At 39.4% G+C, this 15,395-nt stretch overlaps 1 protein-coding gene across 2 annotated transcripts in view; it reads right to left on the bottom strand.

The window, feature by feature from the left end:
* Positions 1-309: 309 nt before the first annotated feature.
* The window catches only part of Aebp2 (AE binding protein 2), a 42,010-nt gene continuing 26,924 nt past the window's right edge, over positions 310-15,395 (bottom strand). Inside the window, exons 5-10 of one of the 2 annotated variants that reach the window (XM_052720093.1) lie at positions 13,790-13,834; positions 13,376-13,500; positions 8,822-8,889; positions 7,197-7,310; positions 3,378-3,404; positions 310-2,849 (exon numbers count right to left, since the gene is read on the bottom strand). In XM_052720093.1, the coding sequence (XP_052576053.1) occupies positions 2,804-2,849; positions 3,378-3,404; positions 7,197-7,310; positions 8,822-8,889; positions 13,376-13,500; positions 13,790-13,834 (425 nt within the window). In that variant the 3' untranslated portion in view covers positions 310-2,803. The remainder of the gene's footprint in view (positions 2,850-3,377; positions 3,405-7,196; positions 7,311-8,821; positions 8,890-13,375; positions 13,501-13,789; positions 13,835-15,395) is intronic. The other variant, XM_052720095.1, reaches the window with a different exon arrangement.

The raw sequence follows: 15,395 nt of genomic DNA, 5'->3' as shown, positions 1-15,395 counted from the left end.
ACAGGACAATTTCACAGAGTCAGTTCTCCTCACACCATATGGATCCAGGGATGGAACTCAGGCCATCAGGCTGGTAACAAGCACCTTACTGCTGAGCCACTTCAATGGCCCTACTTTATTAATATGTATAAAAGAGAGACAGAAATTATAGCTATGAACACTTCTTCTTTCCTTTTTGGTTTGTTCTGACTCAGGGTCCCACTCTGGCCTTGAACTCTTGGTAATCCTCCTGCTTCGGCCTCCCAACAGCAGACTTAGTCAGCACACTCAGCTTTCTACTGTCAATGAGTTAGACACATTTGAAAATACTTGAGAGTTAATTATTGTCCACTTTATTTTCCTTTCATCTGAAATTCAGAATTAATGTGTAGCCACATTAGTGTATGAAAAGGTTTACTAGAAAAATAAAGAACTTTAAAATTTTACAATATTTCATATTCCAAGATTCTTTTAGATAAAATCAATGTTACTTGTAGTTCAAACACAGAATCTGACTTAACAGATTCTCAATTAATCCCTGTAAGACAAAACACACTTGGTAAAATGGTAGGTCCTCAACAATATAAGCAATCCAACATGAAAGTTCCACCCAAACACCTCAGATGCCTGTGGGAGTGCCTCCTGCAAAGTGTAGGAAATGACCTTCTCGGAAATTTAGCACTGTGTGCACTACCATATCAAGTGCAAATTATGTGGTCTATGTTTACTACTCCAAAATTTTTATTAGCTATACAAGGAAAGAACAAACATCTTTTTATAAAGCAGACACTAAATACCTCAGGCTTGCAGACCCCTAAGGTCTGACAATTCCAATATGCCACTGCAGGGGAAAATCAAGTAACAGATATGAAAATGACTATGGGCTGCAGGCTGTCCAGTGCTGGCCTAGACATAGATTTGGAAAAAGAAACATAATCCTAGGCCCACTACAAAATATGTCATATGTGGGCACAGGAAGAGCAGCAGAGTAAGAAGAAACATTAATGAACATTACAGCCTAAAAAGTCCAAAGTTACTATCCAATCAGATTTGAATGTTTAAATATGTATACATACAAGTTATAAAACTAGCTTGCTTTACTTCATATTCTTTTTGGTGTGCTAGTAACAGTGTCAAACCCAAGTCACACCAGAAGTAAAGGGACCAGGAACAACTGAGTACTCCGAGGCTAATCAACAAGCAGCAATGTGGATGGATGGTTTTGACATCTAAAGGTTTCTATACAGTGACAATGACCAATTTGTTATCTGTACACCTACAGAAAATGTTGGATGCGTATTTATTTCCAGATGTCATCTTAAAAATTAAATTGAATTGTTACAATTTGAAGCTAAATGTGATTTGTTTTGTTTTATTAGAAAAAATATTCAAGCAAAGTCTACAATCATCGGTCAATTAAGAATGACTTACAAGAACATGAGACAGTAAAATAAAAATACAGGTACAAACTCTATGTCTGAAACACTTCTATTTGGCAATGTTATAACAAACCAAAATTTAAAAGGAACAAAGGAGATTGCAGAGTACTTCGCAGATATAGAATAAAACAAATGATGAAGTGCTTAAGCAAAGGAAAAAAAAGATTAAGAACACACCGCTTTTCTTCTTTTGAAAATAGATTCCGTTTGCTACAGAGCACCTTAGACGGCCATTCCAGAGTGTCCTCATTGGCAGTGCTTTCCCTCGTCCCTCAGCGTCCATGACTCACTCCATGTCTACCTCTTTACCCACTGCCCTGTTCAACCTCCAATACTTTCAGTACCTTCTCTGTGTGTAGTTTTTCTTTTTTAAGCAAATGAGAAATGATCTATGCATCATGGAACCTTTCCCATTTTGGAACCAAAGGTTTAGTTTTATATTTTTGTCTATCTTTCTTTAAAAAATTGAGTGTAAAAACTGCTGGTTTTCCTGTCATTGTAGGAAGTGAGAACTCCCGAGTGAGGAGTGCTTTCTGCAGTCTGACTGCACAGCACATGCTTTCCAGTATGTGCTCCCAACAGTAAGGAACAACTACCTCAGTCACTGTCAGAGGGGTGTGCCGTAAACTTCCATTATGGGTCTAGGTCCTCCCTCAAAGACTTTCTGGAAGGATGTCCAATGCTTTGTTCTTAGACATTAACAGTAGTACACAGTCCCTTCAGTCTGCAAAGACGTCTCTTGTTAAAGGTGCTTTGATAGCAATCCCTCTGGCAGCACTAGTGAGTTACAATTTCCTTCAATATTATTTCTACCATAATATATACATTGACTTTCATGCCTCTAGAAAACATCTACAGTACATTTCATAATAGAAAAATATATTACAAATCTGCTGAATTATTTACAAGCAACACTCTATTATCTCTATGCGACATTTGTTTGATACAGTACTGACAAGTTACACATATTTCCATTTCTGTAAAGTTAAAAAATTCCATATGGCTTCTTGCGTGCCAAGCAAGAAAGTGATTTTATTTTCCTTTTCAAAACCAACTTTGGTGCATAAAAGATTCGGTTTGAAGATACTTTAAAAAAAATACATTTTTTTTTTTACATTAAAAAAAAACTCAAAAACCAACACTTTCCTCAGGAAAAAAATTAGAGTCACAGGTTAAATGAAAATATGAAGATTATTCAAATAAGCTGAATTTGAGGTTTTTTTCAAAAACCATTGACAAGAGTAGTTATGTAGGTAAATATAACACACTGTACCCCATAAAAGACCCTAGTCCTGAAAAGGGAGCCAGACATACGGCAACACTCTTTAACAGTAATTCTCAGACCTAATTCGATAGACGAATTTTTAGTTGATTGCAAATGTCGTTCACTGTTTGCTTAAATACAAATTGAACATTTTTCTTATCAGAGTTCTGCAAAAGAACACAAATGGCAACCAATCACATCTATTTATCATAACTGAAAGATTAATTATCTCCTGATAATTTTCACTGTCTAAATATTTCTATTAGGACTTCCAATCAATACACACTGTCAAGAAGAATATCTTACAGTGCTTTCGGTATTTTTAAGGGCAATTGTTTGTCTTTCCAATAAAACTATTGTAATCACTAAGGGGAAGAAAAAAAGCAGCTTAAGCAGCGAGCATGCAAAGCCTTTCAGAAGCTGTTCAACTGAGTTGCCAGAGAGTGTCTGCGCAGTCTCCCACAGCGCCATTCCATGACATGTGGACTACAGTAATATATTAATATATTCCACAGAAGACCTACTTCATTCACAGAATGTCCACACTAAGCATAAATATTACTCTAAATACTGGACTTAAAAATAAAAGAGGAAGGGGTTGACTCTAATGTGCAACTTTCCCTAAGCCCATTGTCAGTGACTAAGACTGCAGGTGGCCCCGCTTGTTTGCTTTTATGTATTTATGTATGTTTTACCTCTTCAACCTCTTCTGCGGCATTGTTCTAGAAAAAGAAAAAGAAATTCTTTATTCAGTTGAATCAAAAAAACAGAGTACTTCAAAAGAAACATTAAAGACTTGAACACAGTGGTGGTGACAGGCCATCATAACAAGGTATTTCCAAGTGCTGCTGCATGTCTTTAGTCCCAACTACTCAAGACTTGAGGCAGGGGTGGGTATTGCTTGAGCCTAGGAGTTCCAGAATATCTAGGGCAACACAGAAAAACCCTGTCCCAGGAAACAAATATGTATATTGAAAGCAAAAGTAATTATTCCTAAAATATACAGATATAATGAATACAAATTTATTTACATGGCTTTTAATAAAAATCTGTAATCTGATAACATTTCTATCAAGAGTTCCACATCTAACATGCATTTTCAACTACTACTTTTAAATGTATATTTAAATTTCAAAGAAATGTTCTTTATAGTCTCATTTGTAAGTGAAGTATGTATCTTCTAGTGGAACAGTAATACTTCATTTTGACATGTATATTAGCAAGCCATCATTCCTCAAAAAGAAAGTGGAAATAACTGTTTTCCCAGTCAAAATCCAGACACTTAACCCTAATCTCACACCAAGAAACCATCAAGCCTTTATGACTGCACCAGAAGAGAAGAAGCACCTAAGACAAAGTTCAATGTTAAGGTTTTGGGGTATGTTTCATTTTGGCTGGTTGTTTTAACAGTTAACATACAAGCCAAATGTGATGAGGCATGCCTATAAACCAAGTACTTGGGAGACTGAAGCAGGACAATGTGGAATTCCAAGATAGTCTGGGCTACACACAAGCACCCAAGAACATCCTCGTTTCCCAAGAAACTTTTAGTAAAAAAAAAAAAAAGACAAAAACAAAAAAAAAAAAAACGGAAGAATCACATATCTTGAATTAGCCAACCTCGGTTCTATCAGTACTTCTAAAAATAAATTCGAGGGTTGGGGATTTAGCTCAGTGGTAGAGCGCTTGCCTAGCCAAGCGCAAGGCCCTGGGTTCGATCCTCAGCTCAAACAAACAAACAAACAAATGAATGAATAAATAAATTCTAAACATGAAGAATATTTTAAATCATTTTCACTATGATATCTAAACTGCTTCCTACAAAGCACAATAGCACAAAAATAAGTTGATGTGTGAGAAAAGAAGAGGGAAAAAGAAAAGAGAGCAGAAGTATGGAGACTCATCCCAACGGTTAATTCTGAAGACATTTATAACCAGTTCTACAAGCAGACTAGCTCTCCCAGAATACTGCTCTGCTAGGATGCCAGTTTCAATTATCTCCCCACAGAGTAAGCAGGATCAAATCTAAGTTAGGTATCAGTAAATAAACACCCAATCATCCTTTGAAGTATGGCATTCCATATTCTTGGTCTGATTTTCCTCAGTCTTCTCCCCTTTATTGTCTATCCCATCTTCAGAGAATATGACCCCTGCAATCCAGCACCTTCCACAAAAGACATTTCATTTAAAATGGGGAGTAGGGAAGGCTCTAGAGTCCAGATATATCTCCTCATGGCAAGGCCCATGAGTGTTAAAACTTTGCTCTCAAAACAATGTCTCGGGCTGGAGAGATGGCTCAGAGGTTAAGAGCACCGACTGCTCTTCCAGAGGTCCTGAGTTCAATTCCCAGCACCCACATGGTGGCTCACAACCATCTGTAATGAGATCTGGCACCCTATTCTGTATACATAATAAACAAATAAATCTTTAAAAAAGAATGTCTCAAGTAAGAATCCTGATACACTGAATGGCAGCACAAACAGCAGTGTCACAGAAGGAGCAGAGCCTTGGAAGGTGTTTTTCATTACTACAAAATTAACCCATCTTAGGGATAGGGATATAAATCAGCTGGTAGGATGCCAGAGCCCCTCAGCTTGATCCCCACTACTCCAACCTACACCACTCCAAATTAGCTCATTTTATGACAATGAAAAATAAGCTGGGTGGTGGTGGTAACAGTGGTGGTGAACACCTTTAGTCCCAGGAGGCAAGTGGATCTCTGAATAGAAGGCCAGCATGATCTACAGAGTGAGTTCCCGGTCAGTCAAGGCTAGAGAGAGAAACCCTGTCTCAAAAAACAAACAAATAAGATCCAGGGATTATCAGTATCATCTTAATTCTAGCCAACCCACTCTCATGAGAAATACATTAAATGGATCTTCACTCTAAAAGTATAAAGTCCAGTGCCTTTTTTTTTTTTTTTTTTTTTTAAAGATTTATTTATTTATTATGTATACAGTGTTCTGTTTGCATGTATCCCTGCAGGCCAGAAGAGGGAGCCAGATCTCATTACAGATGGTTGTGAGCCACCATATGGGTGCTGGGAATTGAACTCAGGACCTCTGGAAGAACAGCCAATGTTCTTAACCTCTGAGCCATCTCTCCAGCCGTCCAGTGCCTTTTTTAATCACTGGTTTAATCACCTGAGTAGTCTATGTTATTAGCATATAACACTGTGACCTTGGACAGATGAAGTGGAATCCCACTGCAGTTTCCAATCTATGTGCAAGCCGGGCGGTGGTGGCGCACGCCTTTAATCCCAGCACTCGGGAGGCAGAGGCAGGCGGATCTTTGTGAGTTCGAGGCCAGCCTGGTCTCCAAAGCGAGTTCCAGGAAAGGCGCAAAGCTACACAGAGAAACCCTGTCTCGAAAAACCAAAAAAAAAAAAAAAACAAAAAAAAACAACCAATCTATGTGCAGATACAATGACCCCAGAGAGGCTGCTATGGTGTATATATGAAGCAATCACAAAAGTGACTGCTCACCTAAGAAAAACTCATGGCTGCTTCTCTTCCTAGCACAACTGTCTAGAACAGCCAGGTCCACCAAGCTTAGAAATTGCAGTCTCTGAAGTACTTAACAAGCACACTGCTACTTAAACTGCTCTTATGGAAAATTTGGGGAAGAAGCTACTGAAGTACATGGTATTTAGAACACATTCAGTTTATTCTCAGGCCCACAAAAGTCTGATTTAAATACAGACAATGGCATCTTTTTAAATTTAGGTTTATGTTCATTAACATGTATGTGTATATACCTGAGTGAATGAATAGCACATGTGTACTGGTGCCTATGAAGCCAGGAGGTGTCAGATCCCCTATAGCTAGAGTTACAAGCTCATGTGGGTGCTCAGAACTAGCCTCAGGTCCTCTGAGTACTCTTAACTCCCAAGTCATTTCTCCAGCCTCAGAATCACATTTTAAAATAATTTAAAATATTTCTGTTTCATAATTTAAGCAATCCAAAATAAATCTAGAACTAAACTTGCATATAAACTTTATCAAATATTGTTTCTGGATCCTAAGACTTAGCTCTTTGTGACATTACATCCACACTTTTAAAAAGCATAGAGTGCCAATGTTCTATAATGCCCCAAAGCCAGGTGGTGAGGCAGCACTGACCACACAGCAAGTCTGGGTAACTTGAGCTACAGAAGATCCTGTTCCCACAAGCCCCTCAAAACAAAACAAAACAAAAACAAAAAACAAACAAAACAACAACAACAACAACAACAAAAAATACTAGAAAGTCTATTGGACAGAGAAATCCAGCACAAGTTGATTGTCTCAAGGCCAGCAATCTAGGTAATTCTGAAGGTAGAATCAAGATGATTTTGAGCATTCTGATCAAGAATGCTCACTTAGTCCTGTCTAGGCAAAAACAAAACAAAACCCAGCATTTTGGATAAAGAGTAGTCAATATGTACTGAAAAATAAATCCCAACTTACCCAAAATTTAGAAAATTTCAAGATAGCAATTCAAAATGGGAAGTATACTGTCATGAAATAAATTACCTGTAAATGTTTGGGTCCAACAGCAAGGCAGTGTCTTTGGGTAGCTTTGATAAATGAACTACTTTAGTTTTTAACTGGTGTCGTTCACTTTCATTCACCCACACATCTGGCAGACTATGAATTAAAGAAAAGAAAAGCCAATAATTTATAGTTATCCTAGACTTACTGTTCCCGTCTTCACACTCCCCGGCCTTTTCTGACAGGGACACCTATGTGCTTCTGCAAAGACAGATGGGTCAGGCCATCTATTCAGGAGCCAGACACAGATTGAAGCACGTTCAATTTGGGGTGTAGGGTGGACTGGGAATTTGTATAGCCTGGCTTCTAGCTAAATGAAATTAACAAAAAGCTAACTGTTTCTTACTAGCAAAGGAAAACTCCATCAATCCATGAGCTCAGGAGTACAGTGAATATCAAGAGTACCAAGGAGGGGCCTCTGATGCGACTGAGCCCACATGAAAGGAAAGAAAATAAAATGCATGTATGTGACCAAATTCTGAATTTGAAGATATTTAATCCTACAGAACATTCAAAGTACTTTGATATATCTGTATTGGACAATTTCCACAATAGTAGGATTATAAAGGCATTTAAATTTGACATTCTTTTAAAGATTTGTTTTTATTTTATGTGTAATAGTGTTCTATCTGCATGTATGTCTGTGTACTATGCATGTGCCTGGTGCCCTAAGAGGCCAAAAGAGGGTGTCTGGAGTTATAAACAGTGTGAGGTGCCATGTGGATGTTGGGAATCAACAACATCTCCTCAAAGATCAGAATCAACAAAGAATAAATTTTAAAATATATTTTTTAAAATTAGTATCAAGCAAGGAATGGTACTACAAGATTTGACACAGAAAACAGAAGAGTCAGAACTCAAAACCTGCCTGGGCTCCATGAAACCTGGTCTCAAAATCCCTACCCTCCTTCAAAAAAAAAAAAATTAGTGTAAGACAGACATAGCTCACATCTATAATCCCATCACTCCCAGAGGTGGAGGCAGGAAGATTATGAGTTCACCGACATTGGGTTATATGAAGAAACCTCATCTAAAACAAAAATCTTCCCTCATAGTTGCATGGGTGTTATCCAGGTAGCAGCTTTCTAAATGAACTTAAGACCCACTCCACAAAGACAGTCATGCTGGCTTCGTAGCACGGCCAAGCAATCATGGCAGGAGGTCAGAGGCTGCAAAGGAGAACCTACTGCTACCATTTACTGAAGGGACATCTATCAAGCTGCCCCTAAAGTTACACACATTGACAAGTGTTCCTCTCAGCCCTCACCAGAAGCTTCCTGATGAGGTAGGGGCAGTTAAAAAGTATAAAAAGCTCCTAGAACGTTCAGTTGCCAACTTGACAACTCAAAGCACAGTACAGTACAATTCAATTTCTCTTAAGATTCCTTATTTTAGTAAGTTAAATAATTTTTACACTCAAGACTTTAAGAGATAGGGCTTCTCTGTGTAACAGCCCTGCTTGTCCTGGAACTCGCTTTGTAGACCAGGCTGGTCTTGAACTCACAGAGATCTCCCTGTCTCTACCTCCCAAGTGCTGGAATTAAAGGTGTACACCACTAACGCCTGGCAAAATAAAATTTCTTACACACAGTATTTCAAATACTTACATGTCTTCAGGCATCCAATGAAGCAAAAGCTTTATCTTTCCAGATTCTTCTTTTCTCTTAGCTATTACCTAGTAACATTACAAAAGAAAGAAAGGATAAAAAACTATAGAACACCATTTTTCTATACTATTAAGAACCTGAAAAGGCCATACCCTACACAGGAAAGGCACTGTTACCCCAAATTCGTATCATTCCTGCTTTTCAGACTCCAACCTCTTCCCACTACACTGAAATCGCCACATGGCCTGCACTGACTTGAAAATACCAAAACATACTCATAATTATAAATAAATAAATCTTGTTTAAACGTTAGAGCAACTAACGGCTGTCAAGATGGCCATTAACTAATGGCTGTTAAAAGCACTTTCTACAAAGGCTGAGTTTGACCCTTGATATCCATGGAAGAAAGAGAACCAACTCCCAAGTGTCTTCTGATCTCTACATGTGTGGACGGATAGAACAAAGAAGAAACAAACAATAAGTAAAGCCAGAAACCAGGCTGGCCTATAATCCCAGGCAGGAGGGCCAAGGAGTTCAATGCTATCCTTGACTACATGGTTAGCTCCTAAATAACCTGGGCTACAGGAGACCCAAAACCGCTGCAAAGAAAAAGATCTACTTCACAACTGAGACATCTCTCTGCCTGGGTTTCTACTGCTGTACTTGGTGGGCCAATTCATCTTTAGGACTACCTATCTAGACAGTGCATCAAACCACTGTCATGTTAGCAGTCTGAAAACCAAGGTGACACCTGGTGTTGAACAGCTCTCCAACATCCACTCTGACATTGATGCTTTAGTGTGCTGTCAATCTCTGTACCATGTACCAAATTCAAGTTACAAATTCCCAAATAAATACTGTAATGTTATTCTGAAAACATACAACTAAAAACAGAACCTGAAACAAAAAAAGTTACTTCCTCTGTTATAGACAAGCTTGCAGTTGAATAAATGCCCTAATTTTAGACTTGGCAATTAATGATAAAACTCACAAAAGTAAGCCAGGCGGTGGTGGCGCACGCCTTTAATCCCAGCACTCGGGAGGCAGAGCCAGGCGGATCTCTGTGAGTTCGAGGCCAGCCTGGGCTACCAAGTGAGTTCCAGGAAAGGCGCAAAGCTACACAGAGAAACCCTGTCTCGGAAAACCAAAAAAAAAAAAAAAAAAAAAAAAAAAAAAAGTAGATTTGGGGATACTAAAACCCTACAAATGACAGAACAAGCAGGCACAGTAACCCAACTGGAAACTGGGGTTCTGCTGACCTCTTCTGGAGAAAACTTCTTTTAAGACATGCATTAGCACATCATGTAAGCAGTCTAAACTGTTTCATGACCATTGAGGTTATTTCCTTCAACAGTTAACAACAGGCAAACTTACATTTGCAGTTTGTATTAAGCATTTCTGCTTAAAGTAGATGTTTAAGATATGTTTTGAGATAGTTATCTCACTATGTAGACCTGGCTGACCCAGAACTCAAGAGATTCACTTACCTCTGTCTCCCTAATGCTGAGATTCAATGTGTGCTTCAATAAGATTGGCGCAAGCCTGCATGCGTGTGTGTTTTAGCAGGAAGCTGAAGCCTGGAGTTTGAAGCCAGCCTGTGTAGACTGTGATTAAATATGTGCTTCACTAAGTCTGACGTGTGTATGGTCACCTGTGCACTGGGTATGTGCATAAGTGAGCACATCGTGTGTGTGTGTGTGTGTGTGTGTGTGTGTGTGTGTGTGTGTGTGTGTGTGTGTGTGTGTTAGCAGGAAACTAAAGTCTGGAGTTTGAAGCCAGCCTGTGTAGACTGTGTCCCAAACGTTTTTATTATTATTTAAAGGTTGATTGTACCTGGCTTACCTCCTCTCTAACTCACTTGGCTTTCCCAGGCACGGTTCCTCAGCTTGCACCTGTCCATCACCCTCTTCTCAGTCTAGGCCCTTCTGCTCACGTACTTACTGGTTTGTATCACTCGTTCCTCAATCACTAAGCATACAACATACACTAGAATGTCCTTAATTTTCCCACATTCTTAACCTTATTTCTTTTCTTCTGAAGGAGGACTCATATTCTCTTCTATAGTGAGCCAAAATATTATCAACAAAATGATAGGGATATTTCATTTAATCTAATTGGGGTTATTTACACGCACAATACATATTGAAAAAAAAAAAAACCCATTAACCGAAGGGGGGGGGAAATGGGGGCATGCATGTGTTCAACACCAGATACCTCACACACACTCAATATAAGGTCTCTTCCTCAACTGCTTACCATATTATTTTTAAATAATTTTTTAAAGCCAGGCTTGGTGAAGCACAACTTTTTTTGTTTTTGTTGTTGTTGTCAGGTTGTCAAGCTTGGTGGCAAGCACCTTTAGTCAGTGAACCATCTTACTGACCCCAGGTTCCTTTTCTCCCCTTACAATCAGGATTTTATATGGCATATAAACCAAAGTTATAAATCTACACAAATTAAAAAAAAAAAAATTAAGTGGGGCAGTGGTGGCACACTGGGGAGGCAGAGGCAGGCGGATCTCTGTGAGTGAGGCCAGCCTGGTCTACAGAGCTAATTCCAGGACAGCCAGGGCTACACAGAGAAACTGTCTCCAAAAACAAAACCCAGTAGGTTCCATACGATGGGCACAGAAGCACGGGTGAATTAGAAAGGTGACAGACAGCATGTTCTGGCGATGATTTCAGTGAGTAGTCACATCACTCAGTGAGTACTCAACCTCACTGACTTTCCCACTTGCCTCTCGTGTCTTGTATCTCTAACTTCATCCCCTCCATTTATACTCACTACCTTGTTTTTACAAGCACAGTCGAACCTGAAATACTATAAACAAAGTGTTTTCCTTACTTGACCTCTCAAAAACTGAAGGCAAGGAATCTCATTATAGGAGAATGAAGTGAGATGCCAATCTATGATCAATTCCAAAAATGAATACTTCAAACCTCTATTTTGTTGAAATAGAAAGCAAAATTTCTTATTTCAATAGCATATTTCATATTTCAAAATGAAAACTAGGCTAGACAAATGGCAATTGGTAAAGACACTTGCACTTGCTGCGTAAGCCTGGAGATCTGAATGCAATCCCTAGAAACCATAAGGGTGGAGGAAAGAACTGACCCCAAAGTACTCTGACCTCCTCACATGCACTCATACACATATGATGACTCTGCACAATCAAGATGTGTGTGTGTGTGTGTGTGTGTGTGTGTGTGTGTGTGTGTGTGTGTGTGTGAGAGAGAGAAGGGGGGGGGGGGGGAGAGGAGTGGGGGGAGGGAGGGAGAGAGAGAGAATGCCCACGAACCACAAGAGGGTGCTGGCTCCCACAGAGTTGGGAGTTCCAGATGGCTATGAGCCACCTGACATGATGCCAGGTCCTCCACAAAAGCAGCAAGCACTCTTAACTACTGAGCCGTCTCTCCAGCACCAATAATAATTTTAAAAGCCAAAACTACACATTCATTTTCCCAAGAATTCAAAATGCCAGAAGTCTTATCTAGAGACTGCTTTGCAAAACTTTGTAAAACTACACCAATTTAAAAGTGACTGGAGGGCTGGAGAGATGATTCAGTGGTTAAGAGCACTGACTCCTCTTCCAGAGGACCCGGGTTCAATTCCCAGCACCCACATGGCAGCTCACAACTGTCTGTATTCCAGTTCTAGGGGAACTGGCAAAACACCAATGCACGTAAAACTTTAAAAAAAAAAAAGATTCAAAAAAAAAAAAGTGACTGGAAAAAGACTAGAGAGTCTCTTTGGCTACTGGCTCAGTGGTTAAGAGTGTTTGCTGCCCTTGAAGAGAACCTGAGTTCAGATACCAACAACCAGGTGGCAGTGTTTGTAAATCTAGTTTCAGGATATCTGAACTTCTCAGACACCAGATACACATGGTGCAGAGATGTACATGCAGGCGCACACACATACACATAAGATTTTAAAAAAAAAAGAAAAAGAAAGAACGGACAATAAAATAAGTTCCTAGCTAACCACAAACTAAACTGATCTTTTAGCTTTGCTTTTCCAAACTGGCTGGCATTCAGCTTCTTCTGGGTTGAAAACCTAGCCCCAAGAAATAACGGCTCTCTATAGTGTGGTGGCCAGCCACAGTTCTCGAAACTGGGTTATACTTGTGAAACAAAGCACATTTAAGTATCTCTTCCTGCTGGTGATTTGATAACCTCCATTATTTATACCCCCACTCCCAACCCTGCCTGTTTTTGGTTTTTGGTACGAGGGACTGAGGATTGAATCTAGGGCCTCATGTATGTTAGAAACATGTTCTATCACTGAGCTATATCCCTAGTCTTCATTTTGAGTAACTCTGCTGCCTGGGCTGGCGTTATACTTACTCTGTAGCCCAGGCAGGCTTTGAACCCAAGATCTTCCTGCTTTAGCCTGCAGTGTTAAGAATCATAAGCATGCACCACCACATCCAACAAATTTTGTGACTGTAACAAAATTTCCTAAATTTTGAGCAATTTAGAAATATAATCGTGAAAAACAAACATATACTTTTTTCCCCAAAATCTATATAATTTGAAAGAAAAACAGAATACTTACAGTACTATGAAAAACAACACTGTGTCCCTTCCCTAAACTTTCTATATGAGCCGAGAGGTTAAAGCATATGGCTCGGTGTCTTATGGCATCCAGTGTTTGTGCATCGAAGAAATCATGTGGTCGTGCTAAAAGTCAACAACAAAAAGAAAAGTTAAGGACCGTTTAGAAAACTTCAACAGTCTGTTAAATGCTCAGGTATTTCCCAAACCCAGGAGAGGAGTGCTTTAACTGGAGGGATTAGCAAGTCCTGCCCAGTGTCTAACTGCATGTGTCTTTGTGTTCAGGGTATAGCTCTGATAAGGTGAGGACAGACAGAATTCCAATTATCAATGAACACAACAACTCCATTACCCCAGCTTCTTAGCCTCACACTCCACCATTCCACACTCCAGCAGCTTTACTTTTTCAACTTACCATGTGATTTCATGAACATTCTATTTTTATTTGCTATATCTCCACCTGTGCAATAAGGAGATTTCAAACTTACCATGTGATTTCATCAACATTCTATTTTTATTTGCTATCAAAATCTTTCCAAATTTGCAACAGAGGCAATATTATGTCCAAGCTTTCTTTCAACCAGTATTTTCTTGATTACAAATAAATGTCCTAAGTTTACAAACAATTTAAGAAAAATTGCACAACAAGCATTCATTCTCTTCAAACAAACAAAACACAAAACAGTAAGCAGTGCTTCCTTCCATCCACACCTGTCACTGGTACTCAACCCATCTCAGCAGCTGGCCTTAGCAGAGACTGCAAGTCAGAGCAGTTTCTCCTCAAGCAGCATATCTGCCAATCCTAAACACGCCTGGAAACTAAACTGCATCCACCTTCACTTTCTAAGAATGCTGAGCAGGCAGGAAATGGAATCAGGAGATCAAGAGTTTGAGGCCAGCCTGGGCTAGGCTGAGAATGCCTTAAAAAGAAGCAGAAAAGGGACGTGGATTGGTGGCACACACCTATAATCCCAGCACTGGGGATCTCGGTGAGTTCTAGGCCAGCCTGGTTTACAGGGAGACCTTTTCTAAAACAGAGTAGCAAATTGTGTAGGCATTGCTAAGTAACAGGAACAGTGAATAGATTTAAATGGTGATACAGTGTGAAATGAGTAGGCAAGCTCCCCTGGGTTTCCAATACAATATGAAGTAAGCAGTTTTCTTTTTTTCGTTGTTTTACATTCATGGCGGAGGGAGGTACACATCATTGCCTCGGTGCATGTAGAGGTCAGAGAGACGTCTAATTAATTCTCTCCTTCCACCATGTGGGCTCCAGGGATCAAACTTATACCATCAAACTGGTGGCAGGATGACCTCTGCATCAGCTTCTGCCTCCAGGTTACTGGCCTAACTTCTCTCAGTGACAGACTGTGTTATGAAACTGTAAGTGGAAATAAACTCTTCACCAAGTAATTTATGGTCATGGTGTTTAGAACCCAACTAAGACAGCATGCAAAGATATTTTTACTTCAACAGTAGGAAACAATTTAGTAAAAACAAATTTTTTTTCCTTTGTGATCAATTTGTTGAGTGTAACTTTGTACTAACGGAACTATTTCAGTGTTTTAGAGACCAGCTTATGGGCTGAGACTTGCATCTGCCTTTTTTTCTATACCCCAATCAACCAAGAGTAAATAAAGTGAGGAGAACTCATTGGCTTCCTATTTCACCCTTGCAGGACTCCCTTTCACAGCAGAATTCCTTCATTCCTTCCTTCACTCACTCACTCACTCACTCACCCAATGCACTCCACTCCACCCACATTTCATCAGTTCAGATTTATCGACTAGTAGACCCAAAGAATCAAGCATGATGCCCTACAGTCTCCAGAGTTTCCTACCTTCAGTACTGTATGACTATCATCTAATTATTTTAGCCCTAAATATCAAAGGAGTATTTTATAACCCAGTAATTAAGAATATAATCTTCATGTTCATGCTGCAAACATACAGTTCACACATATTCTACACTTTGGTTGATATTTACTTCTCACATGCTCAAAATTTTCTAAAGTATTTGTA

Source organism: Peromyscus californicus, unplaced genomic scaffold, assembly GCF_007827085.1.
Source record: "Peromyscus californicus insignis strain IS unplaced genomic scaffold, ASM782708v3 Scaffold_6__1_contigs__length_162567912, whole genome shotgun sequence".
Classification (NCBI taxonomy): domain Eukaryota; kingdom Metazoa; phylum Chordata; class Mammalia; order Rodentia; family Cricetidae; genus Peromyscus; species Peromyscus californicus.
Note: the sequence above shows the minus strand (reverse complement) of the source record. Positions and strands in the feature narration are given on the sequence as shown.